This window comes from Tupaia chinensis, unplaced genomic scaffold, assembly GCF_000334495.1.
Source record: "Tupaia chinensis unplaced genomic scaffold, TupChi_1.0 Scaffold000078_1, whole genome shotgun sequence".
Lineage (NCBI taxonomy): Eukaryota > Metazoa > Chordata > Mammalia > Scandentia > Tupaiidae > Tupaia > Tupaia belangeri.
In genome coordinates, this window is record NW_006159539.1 from 9,447,235 (window position 1) to 9,459,186 (window position 11,952).

Below are 11,952 nucleotides of genomic sequence, written 5' to 3' on the forward strand. Positions count from 1 at the left end.
TTACTTGGTTGTGGAAAAGCCATGGCACATTTTGTATAGAAAAACATGGAAAATACATGATGACTTTTCCAATGACCTGGTAATTTCTGGTGTAATATTCTTAGGCTATATTGGATTGTCTTAATGCCACAAATGCATTTCTGTAAATATTCTGGGGTCCTCTCAGGCAGTGTATGGAAAGGGGGATAGGGCAGGGTATGTTACAGGTGGCTGATCTTGATGTACTTACTCCTAGCGCTGTGTCCCAAAATTAGCTGTAATACTGTCACTCCTCCAGTGGGGTGGTTCTCTTTGTAGTGTGGTGAGCTGGCCCCTGTGTATTCCCCTCATTGTTGATTCATTTGTGCCTTCTTCATTCACTTGCTGTTAATGAACAGTGCATCCCGGGCACTGCACGATGACACACAGACATACATGTAATACCCATACACACTATATCATTTGTGTATCTGTTCATCCGCACTGCCTCTCCCTCCTCCGTTGATCTGAGAAGTGTGGAGGAGGGTCTGCCATCAGCTCTTCTCTTTGTTTTGGGCAGAGTGACCCCAAGGACTTTATTCATTCTTTTTTCTTGGCGTCTGTTTCAAAGCTCTCCAGGAGGAGCCTGCAGGTCAGTGGTGTCAGCCCCCACGGCAGCTGAGGGCCCATCCGACCATAGCGTTCAGCTCGCTGGGGTGAGACGATCTGCTCTGCATCCGTGCAGATGCCGGGAGGCAGCAAAGAACGGCAGCTTCGTGCATTCTATCTCTATGCCCCCGGCTTCCGTCTTAGCACCGGCACCCCATCTTTTAAGCCAAGGGTGTCACAGATCGATTGATTGGCTATGAATATATTTTAAAGAACAGGAGTTCGTGGAATTGGCCCTCTGGCTAGATATTAGAAATGGTTCATTTCTCTATTCATGGACTTTCTACCTCTTCTAGGGGAGAGCTTCTCTCCAGGACTCCTGACACCCTCGGCTGGTGCCTCTGGGTTTGATTTCTTGAATTTCTTTTTTTTTTTTTTGGAGAGGTTTTTGCTATAGGGTGCTTGCCAGACAGACAGAGAGAGACAGAGACACAGAAAGCGAGAAATCACTCCCCAGGGGCAGATGGCTGTACCGCAATCCCTTCTCCTTCATTCTCCTCTCGGGATCTTGGGTATGCACGCACACGCGCCTGGCGTGAGTTTTAAGCCACCGGGTCTGGGATGCGAACTGTGGTCAACTACATGGGAGTCCAGCGACATAGCCATTATGCTAACTGCTGGTCCCTGATTTCTTGAATTTTTATGGATAATATAGGAATGCCATACTCACAATGAAGACAGACAAGATGAGCTCAAGGAACCCATTTATAGTCTACCACTGAGAGCAAAAAGAATTAATCATTTCCCCACACACTTTTTTTTTTTCCCTTCATTTTCTCTCTCCTCTCCACCTCTGGGATCTTCAGTTTCTGTGCAGGAATATTTGGGTGTGTCCAAGGTTCAGGCCTGGGAAGGATGGGGAGACTCTTGATTTAAAGAACGTCCTAGGTATTTACATGTATTTTAAAATCCTTTCTTTTCTTTTTTCCTTTGAAGGCACAAGTGATCCCTATGTGAAATTTAAGCTGAACGGGAAGACGCTGTACAAAAGCAAAGTTATATATAAGAACTTGAACCCAGTCTGGGATGAGATAGTTGTCTTGCCAATACAAAGCCTTGATCAGAAGCTACGTGTGAAGGTAATCACAGAGCCCTCTCTGATACGCTCCCTTATTAAAAACATTTATTTCTCAGGGAGTTTTTCATACCCTCTTCAAAGCAAGCTTGCCAAAATGGAATCCTTTCATTATTCTCAAGGACAGGGTTAAACCATTTCAATATAGACAGAATCGTTTATGCCATTTGTTAAAACCGTATGTTCCTGTCAGATTGACGAGACACGTTCTCCAGAAAGTGAGCATGAAAGTCATACCTCCATTGATAATATTTAAATTCACCGAACATGGAGGAATTATTCCTGGTAGTGTGCAGTGGCGACAGAAGCTAAAGCTTTTCTCACTAGAAATAGCTGTTTATGTCAGAGAGCTTTAAGCTACCGGTCGGAAGCATCTAACATCTGGGATAAAACTGCATGAGTTGACTGCAGTATGGGATTGCTGGAGAAAATTTAGCAAATTTCTGTTTAATTGGCAGATCTGTTCACTGTGGAAAATACTACATTTTAATGAGAGACCGTTTAAACTAGAGAGTGGTCCATTGTATGCGATATTTCCATGCAGCCGATAGCTTTAAAGTAGGATTTGCGGTTGATTTGGCCGTGGTAGGCAAAATGGCAGGTCTGAATGATTTTCTTCTCTGCCTGCAGAGATTATCTTTCACTGTATCGTGCAAACTATTGTAAGATACGAAAGATGGATTTCAGTGTTTTGAGCCTGTTGGAGCTGTTCTTGATTTGATAAATTCAGTTGGTTTACCATATGCATGCCTATGCCTGGCCTCTGTCTTCTTTATAGGTTTATGATCGCGATTTAACCACGTCCGATTTCATGGGATCTGCGTTTGTCATTCTCAGTGATCTTGAGCTTAACAGGTATTGTATTTTTTTTTTAAACCTTTTTAATGTTCACAAATCTTGGAGGGAACACAAGCTAATCTCGAGTGGAATGTGGCGATCAAGTGAGAGGACATCTAATTGAAAGACAGGGCTTTGAGGTGTAGGAATGCTCAATTTATTTTCTAAGTTTTTACCTTTTTGATGCCAGATGTAATAGTCAGATGTTAAATGTTTTGTAATGTATTTTAAAATGCCTATTGAATTTTACGCCTTTTTTTTTTTTTTTTGGTTGCTATTCAGGTTCAGTTAACCTCACTTAAAATTAAAACAAGTATTTGAATTTTACCTGGGCTGTAGGAAAAAAGAAGACTAGTTAGCCAACTGTTGGATTAGATGATGCCAAACAGCCTCTCTACCCTGAATTATAGTTGTTTAATTTTCCCTGCATTTGGTGCCCCCCTCCTTTTTTTTAATTCTGTGTCTAATCCTTATTCAAAGACAGACTTTTCCAGCTTCCGTTGCCTATAAGACTATACAGTACTGTCAATAACAGCCCAAATTCTCGTTTGCCTTTTGCTTGTAGGACGACTGAACGTATTTTACGATTGGAAGATCCAAACAGTTTAGAAGATGACATGGGGGTGATTGTGCTAAATTTGAACTTAGTAGTGAAACAGGGGGATTTCAAGAGACACGTAAGCATGACCTTTCTGCTCAAACTCATTGCCTTTGACTGCTGGGCCCGCAGATGACTGACTCTGTCATTTTTTCTTTTTTTGGGGGGGAGGAGAGGGAGGGAGACATACAATTTTATAGATATTTAACATGCATATTTGTGGTTCTATACCTCCTGTCTTTTGAAACAGAGACTCATTTAAAATGATATTTGTTTTGGCTAGGAATTTGGTAAGTATTGTCATTAATACTTACGTTAGTATTAGAGCTGCTTTATACTGTGTGTGTGTGTAGTATATTAGTATAAGAGCTATTTATGGTTTGCATATCAGAGATCACCTGAGATACACGTGGTGAGTGTTAAGGCTTTTAGCATTCTTAAGGTCCTCAGTAACTTAGGCGTTACTCAGCAGTTCCCAGAATTTAATTATTGCTTTGTCTATTATTAATATGTACATTTGTAGCATTTCGTTTCTTCTTTTGCTTTTCTTTGACTGGTAGGTTTTTACTTCCAGGCATACTTTAGAAGGGGAAATCAAAATTTTCATGTTCTCTGGTCTAGAACATGGAAATTACTATTTAATACACTTCCTATTAAAGATGTGTATAAGTTTGGTGAAGGCTTACATTTTATGATATGATTGGGGCTCTGGTCTCATGAGCAAATAATGTGGGTACAAGTCATTGTGTTATATTCAGGAATGATATCTTAGAATTTCAAGAATTAAAATAAGAATAGAAGTATCTTTGAATATAATTTGTGTGGAAGTTATTTTTAAAGCCACCCAAACTACCTCCCTGAAAAAGAGTAAGATATGTTATCATTTAGCATGTTGAGGATTCAGTATGAAAATCTGAAGCCTCTTTGTAAATTAGGCCTTTAATAATGCTCCTAAAATTGAACTGACGGGATGAAGGAGAATATTCTTCATTTTGACATCACTGGTGCTTTTAATTGTAATTTATTCTAGTGATGAAAATCATGACTGACTTAGTAAATGCATGAAAGACAGCTTAAAGAAGTCGCAAACTGCATTGGAACTTTTTCGTTGCCAAAGGTCAAATATTTGCTATTTTAAATTTTAATTTCTTATGAGAATTAACTGGAAAACAATTAAGACCTAAGTAAGGCAGATAATTTCACAAGAAAATATCTTAAATGGATGTTGTAAAGAAACTTCCCCCCCTTGTTCTCCAAGATGAAAGAGGGATTTGCTTTAAGTTCTTTATTCCTGATGTTATTTCCACTACATTTGTGCCTCTGGGTTCAATGGTGAGGTGGATGTTAGGTTAAAATAATATGCAATGTAAGTAAATATTATTTGCCACATGGTTGAGCCCCTGCCAGCCGATTCATTCTAGAAACTTCTTGTTTAAATGGCATTTGTAAAGTTGTATGATTTCCCCGTGGAGATAGCTGAATATTTAAATAACCACCCCTGTGAATTTTCCTGTAGCATTTTGGGTTATAATTAACAGTGATACTGGTACTTAAAATGTATTTAAATATTGTCCAAACTTGGGAGTGTGAAAGCAATGTCATTTCGGTTTCAAGTATCTCAAATTTCAGAGCAATTAATAGCAGATGCAGCTTGAATTTATTTTTGTAGCATATGTTGAAGGTATCTTTTCAACATCCAAAAAGTAGCCCCAGTCCTAATTTTACTTAGTTTGGTCTTCCAGCTCCTGGGTGGAGGGCTTTGCCTGGCTTTCTGCTCGCTCGTGTGTTTTCCTTATTACTTTCTTTGTTCTTTACCTAGTGAGGTCTAATGCACAGTATGTCCGTTTTATGGGGATATTATAACACAGACAATCTTGCCCACTCTTGTGTGTTCTGATGGGTGGTTGTATGTATACAATTGATCTGTGTATACAATTGATCAAAGTATAACTGATTAAGGAAGAAGTTTTTCTGGACCATATGTGGCTATTCAACTTAGAGTGGGTATCTCAAGCCTTTGGACTATCATAGATAACAGAAAAAAAAATTTTTAATTGAGTTTAAGTAGGGAATCAGCAGGTGGCATGGTGTTTAAGGCACTGGATACTCCTACGTGGCTGGCGGTGGTTTGCATCCTGGACCTGGTAGCTTGCTTTCTCAGTTTCTCTCTCTCTTTTTCTCGCTCTCTCTCTCTCTCTCTCTCCCTCTCCCTCTCCCTCATCAAATTAAAATAAATGAATGAAGGGGCAAGCAGGTGGCATGGTGATTAAGGCCTGGACACTCACATGGCCGACCACAATTTGAGTCTTGGACCTGCTAGCTTGCTTTCTCATTCTCTCTCTCTCTCTCTTGTCAAATTAAAATGAATGAATAAATAAATAAAATTGAATAAATCTTTTAAAAATAATAAAATAAGTGAATACATTTTAAAAAAAGAATAAATCTTTAGAAAATTGGCCATGCTGCAATCCTTTCTCCTGTATTCTTCTCCTGGAATTTTGGGCACACAAGTACACATGTCTGGTGTGATTTTCAAGTTGCCACGTGTAGGACTTGAACCATGGTTGCCCATGTGAGAATCCAGTGCCTTAAGCACAATGCCACCTGCTGTCCCCCAGTGTAGATTTTGACACATAGGTTTTCCTGCCTGTAACTCTTTGTCTTGTGCTGAATGATGGGCTGTTTCCCCAGGGGAAGTATTGTTAATGAATATTTTGAAGTTCTTTCTCTACCAGTATTGTATTACTGGTCAACCTAATATATAAGTGGATTTCTGCCAAAGAGTATGTATTTTCTGGTTTCTAATATATTTGGAAGATATTGGCAAAGTGGTTAGGCCATTTTCCTCAAGGAGTTTTTCCCCCTGTAAGCATAGCAGTGATGTGATCTGCTCGATCAGGTTCATAATAGAGTTATAATCTCTCAAATCCAAATTGTAACAACCAGTTAGCTGGTTAAGCAGCTGGAGTAGAGCTTTGTGGTACCGGACAGCGACAGGAGTTAATGAGAGAATTTTGCTGGGAGAGAATTTTAATCATAGATGAAATTCAAAGGCCTTTGCCTACCAAATGAGAGATCAGAAAAGCATAGTGAAGTTTCTTGATGTTCAGGAAATTCTTTTCGTCTTTCCCGCTGTGCTGTATTAGCCTATTGTACTTCGTTATGCAACAATAATTGATTTCCCCCCCTATTTTGCGTATTAAGATTTAATCCATGAAAGTAAATGGAATTATTTTTCTCTCATACTTAAAACTATGGAAACCTAAGTGAGAATTAACATTGGTCATGAATTTCTTCAACATTTTCCTAATGCTCTCTGAATATTTCAAGTAGGAGAAATGTGTCCCCCTCCCTCTTTTTTAGGATAAAATTGCAGTGTCATAATTAGAAATACGGATGATTCTAAGGCTCAAGCAGTATTCATATGCCATTGCTTTTTATTTTTTTTTTATTAAGTAATTTTTGTCATTAGGCATGTCTGGTCACCTGAGAAAAAATAGGGACAGTGATAGGGGAAAATAAGAAATTACCCCCCAGAGGGGATGGCCACACCGCAATCCCTTCTCCTCCAGTCTCTCCTGGGATTTTGAGCACAGATACACGTACACCTGGCATGATTTTCAAGCTACCAGTCCGGGATTTGATGTTGGTCGTGTGGGAGTCTGGCACACTTTAATCATCACAGCACCTGCCGGCCTCACCAGTTGCCTTTTCATATCAACGACTTTGAGAAAATAATGTAACAAACTGCATAAATGCTATTTTCGTAGTTTCTACTTTCTTAATCAGTTGGGCTCTCTTTGTAACCTCAGGACTTGAGTCTTGATCCTCTGAATGTATTTTGCACCATCTACCGTAGTTACATTGTTAACGATTCTGTTTCTGTTTCATTTTGCTGTTTTTCACCGTTTGATGAACACAATCCACAGCGTTGGTCAAATCGGAAGCGGTTGAGTGCCAGCAAGGTAAATATACTTTTTTTCCCCCTTAAATCATTTTGTTAAAAACTGTATCTCTGTAGAAAACATATACAATGTTGGTATTCCTGAACCTTAGCATGTAAGCAGCATTCTTTTTTTTTTTTTTTTTTTTTTTTTTTTTTGATATTGTTTCCCTTGGGTGCGCGGGCCCTCCCCTAGGGCGCGTGCGCTCGCCAGACAGACAGAGAGAGACACAGAGACAGAAAGCGAGAAATCACCCCCCAGGGGGGATGGTCACGCCGCAATCCCTTCTCCTCCATTCTCCTCTCGGGATCTTGGGCACGCACGCACACGCGCCCGGCGTGAGTTTTAAGCCACCAGGTCCGGGACACGAACCGTGGTCGACTACATGGGAGTCCAGCGACATAGCCATTACGCTAACTGCTGGTTCCCAAGCAGCATTCTTTTTCTCCTACTGTTGTTGCAAATGAAGAGAGAATAATCTTCCCTTACAAATTTTATTTAATAAGGGCATAGCCAGATGTTTGAACTTAAACTTGTTTTAGTGGTGACATTTTATGTGTACTGGACGTATTAAAATGTTAGACTTGGAGAACTGCAGGTGTGGGTAGTTAAAGTGTTGGACTCCCACGTAGCTGACTGTGGTTCGAGTCCTGGACCCGGCAACTTGAAATTCACACCAGGCACATGTACTTGCATGCCCAAAATCCCAAGAGAAGAATGGAGGATAGGAGATTGCAGTGTGGTCATCCCCCTTAGGGGTGGCTTTTTCACTTTCTCTTTCTGTCTCTATCCAGTAAGCATATGCACCTTATGGCAAATAAGTAAATATATTTAAAAAGTTACACTTCATTAAGCTTTGGATTATTTAGGATGGTTAGAGTTAGTCCTTTAGGAGGTTACTTACAATTAGATGGAAACCGCTATTCGTGTTTATAGGGGCAATGTAAAAACTGATTGAAAGAAATATGTGGTATATTTTGTAAGTCTTTCATAACTTGAGGCAAAGTTCTTTTACTTTTTTAGTAAGAGTATCTTTAAAAATTCCTTCATGAAGTGCTGATAATTCTATTTAGTGTCTTTTTAAGCAGTTATTCAGTAATGTCCCGTTTATACAAAGTGCCAAGGACAGAGTAATAAATTAAATTCTAATTTGAGTGACTAAATGTGAAAATTAATGTAAAAATAAACAAAACCAAAAGAAGTATTTATAAACTTATTTAAGCTCTGCTAGTTTATTTATTTTTTTTTTCTCTTTAAGGTTTTTCCGATAGGGTTCATGCACTTGACAGAGAAATACCGAGAGAGAGAGAAAGTTAAGAAATCACGCCCCCGGGGGAGATGGCCACCCCACAATCTCTTCTTCTCCATTGTCCTCCTGGGGTTTTGGGGTGTGCACGCGACACAGACCTGGCATGATTTTCAAGTTGCCAGGTCTAGAACTGAAACTGCGGTCAGCCCTGTGGGAGTCAGCACCTGACCCACTACACCACCTTCTGGGCCCAAAGCTCCAAGCTCTGTTCCTTTTAATTTTATTTATTTATCTATTTATCTATTTATTTATTTGGAGAGGTTTTTGCTATAGGGCATGTGTGCTTGCCAGAAAGAGAGACAGAGATAGAAAGCGAGAAATCACCCCCCAGGGGGGATGGCCACGCCACAATCCCTTCTCCTCCATTCTCCTCTCGGGATCTTGGGCACGCACGCACACGCGCCCGGCATGAGTTTAAGCCACCGGGTCTGGGATTTGAACTGCGGTTGACTACATGGGAGTTCAGCGACATAGCCATTATGCTAACTGCTGGTTCCATCTACTCCTTTTTAGAGAGAAAAAAAAAATCAATAAGAAAAATACATTTGTCGAGTGATGTAGTATTTCAGGCCATTTATTCAGCTTCGTTTTTGGATGGTGGTGGTTGTGTGTGTGTGTGGCAGGAAAAAGAGGCATCTATTACCTGTGTACATGTGTGTTTGCATCCTCACACGTGTGCACACTACAAATAAGGGGTCCTCTAAAAGTTTATGGAATGGCAACCGTGGTTCAGATCCCTGGCCGGGTCAGCTTGAGACAGGGCATGCCCTTAAGTGCTCGAGACCCGGCAAGCGGGAGGGCTGAAGGCAGGGGATTGCAGGGTGAGTACATCCTGATTCAGATACTCCTCTCTCCCGCCCCCAGTTCTCTCACTCTCCCATGCATGCACGCATGCTGTATCATGAATGAAGAAAAAAAAAAAAAAGAATTCATGGGGAAGTGTATTTTGAAAAAAAAAAAAAAAAAGCTATGCATAGATTTCAATTTTCTGGTACCCCCCAAATTCATACTTGGATTTCATGTTTTCATAAACTCTTTGAGGTCACCTTACATAAATAGGCCAGGTCTAATTTCTAAACATATGGTACCTTAGTTGTTTGCTTTTCTGTAAAATAAGGATTTTGAGGGGCCAGCAGGGTGCAAAGTGGGTAAGGTGCTGGACTCCCACATGATCAGCTGTGGTTTGAGTCCCGGGTCCAGCAATTTGACACTAATGCAAGGTACATGCACATGCGTGCCCAGAAACCCAAGAGGAGAATGGAAGAGAAGGGATTGCAGCATGGCCAACTCCCTTGGGGAGGGTAATTTCTTGTTTTCTCTCTCTGTCTCTTTCTGGTGAGTGCAAGTACCCTATAGCAAAAATCTCTTTTTTTAAAAAAAGTAATTAAGGAGTTTGAAACTGGGAACATGTCCATTCAAGCATTCTATGAGTAAGTGAGAGAGACAAAAAGAGAGAGAATTCTATCCTGATTCTTAGGAAGGATAAAAACCAAACTTTCTAAATCTTGCTTTTGGATAGTCAACGAAGACAAAGTCCTGGCTCGTCCTGACTAAAATACATATACTTTACATTCCAAACACTTTAAAATGACTATGATAACGTGTTTTGTTAGCCTACCAGCTCCCTCGAGTCTCAAGACACTGATTCTTTTTCCAAACAAAATTAAGAGGCAATAAATAATAACAAGCTGTTTCAAAAATCCCTCCAACTTTTGCCTTATTCCTTTATAGTCACTAGAGGGTAGAAGAACATCATTTCTCACCGTCGAAGGGAGCCCAGCGCGCACTCTCTCATATTAAGAGTGTCTGTAACCACCCAGAGCCGTAAAGTTTCCCAGCATGCTTTGGCGAAGCCTGACAAAGCAATATTTTCTTGTTTATTGATTCTGCTGCCACACTAAAACACTGGGACTGTACATCAATAACATCCTTAGTTAGGGAGCTTTGGTCTGTGGAAAAGCACTGGCAGTTTGTGGAAGAACATAAAGCCGGGAAAGAAAAATTGTGAGCTTGGGGAATATTGGAGTCTGGGGAGGAGAGGAGAGGTTATGGGAGAATGACCGAGGAACGGAGAGGGGTAGGAAACGTGTTGATGGCCTGGATAAAGATATCAAAAATATGAAAGGGAAGGTGGAGGATCCCAGAGAGCGGCATTTCTGTGTGCACCACGCAGTCGTGGCTTAAAACTGAAATGTCTTGGTTTTGTTTCCCAGTCGTGGTATCAATAGTTTCTTGAAATTGGACTTCTGTCTACTGGGCTCTGGGATGTTCTTTATGCCCAAACTATGTACGTATGTTTAATAGAATCTTGAAGCTCACAGAAAGCTACTCATGTTCTTATTCAAGACATGCAAAGTATATATTGGTGGAAAACTGCATTTTTACATTGGCTTTTTGCTGCTGAGAGTATATCCTTTTAAAGAGAAAAGTGAGATAGCGTCTAATTTGGATTAGACAAATCATAGGAAAATTCCATGGACACTGATCAAAAGTCTGTAAAAGTAGTTAAAATACAAGGGTTAACTTATTTTTTTTTCTTTTGGTGTTTTTAGACTCTAAGCTGCTTTTTTAAGATCTCCATATTATATTTTTATGTGACATGATGGTGTGACATAAAGATTACTTAGCTGTGAACAGCAAACGTTTTGCTAGTGCTAAGTAATGCATTACCTATAAGGTATCATTGACTCTTCCACCTCATTCTTACTTTTAGAATAACTTAACTTTATTTAGGTAATTGCTTCTTAACCCCTATACCTTTATAATTTTCCATCTTCCAAAATGTTCCTGAATGTAGAGCCTTTATGAATGGCTCTGAAATGTTTTCTTATATTCTGGTCTGGATTTTGATATTATAAATACATAGATTGCTTTTAATAATGGGCTCAATCCAAAAGTCTTTTTAAAAGAGCTTTGAAATGATTGGGAATACAGATCGGATACCTAGTTCTCCATGTATGTGGTATATATGGACATTATGTGGATACACCTAGTTCTCCATGTATGTGGTATATATGGAAAATATGATATATATAGCACACACACATATGTGTATATATGTATATATATTGCATGTGTGTATATGTATAAGTACATATACACATGTGTGTATGCATATATGCATGTGTGTATGTGTGTATATGCGTGTGTGTGTGTGTATGTAAAATCTTTGGTATGGCTAGACCTGTTCCTATGCCTACCTTTTCTCTCTCTCTGTCTCTCTTTTTTTTTTTTTTTTGAGAGAGAATTTTACTATAGGTTACATGCACTACCCAGAGAGACAGAGACAGATAGAGATAGAAAGCAAGAAATCATCCCCCCCAGGGGGGATGGCCACGCCACAATCCCTTCTCCTCCACTCTCCTCTTGGGATCTTGAGCATGCATACACATGCACCCAGCATGAGTTTTAAGCCACTAGATCCGGGACTCAAGCCGTGGTCAACTATGTGGGAGTCCAGCAATGTAACCATTAAACCGTCTTCTGGTCCCTTGTTTTTTTTTTTTTTTTTTTTTTTTTTTTTTTTTTTTTTTTTTTTGTGCGTTTTTCTTTTGGGGGGGTT

The 11,952-nt window shown here is 39.8% G+C and overlaps 1 protein-coding gene across 3 annotated transcripts in view; it reads left to right on the forward strand.

The window, feature by feature from the left end:
* Nucleotides 1-11,952, forward strand: part of MCTP2 (multiple C2 and transmembrane domain containing 2) — a 279,496-nt gene that overhangs the window by 100,083 nt on the left and 167,461 nt on the right. Inside the window, exons 5-8 of one of the 3 annotated variants that reach the window (XM_006142677.3) lie at nucleotides 1,564-1,706; nucleotides 2,481-2,557; nucleotides 3,105-3,216; nucleotides 7,067-7,102. In XM_006142677.3, coding sequence (XP_006142739.1) covers nucleotides 1,564-1,706; nucleotides 2,481-2,557; nucleotides 3,105-3,216; nucleotides 7,067-7,102 — 368 coding nt within the window. Of the gene's footprint in view, nucleotides 1-1,563; nucleotides 1,707-2,480; nucleotides 2,558-3,104; nucleotides 3,217-7,066; nucleotides 7,103-9,798; nucleotides 10,395-11,952 lie in introns of those variants that run through there. The other 2 variants (XM_027769141.1, XM_006142675.3) reach the window with 2 other exon arrangements.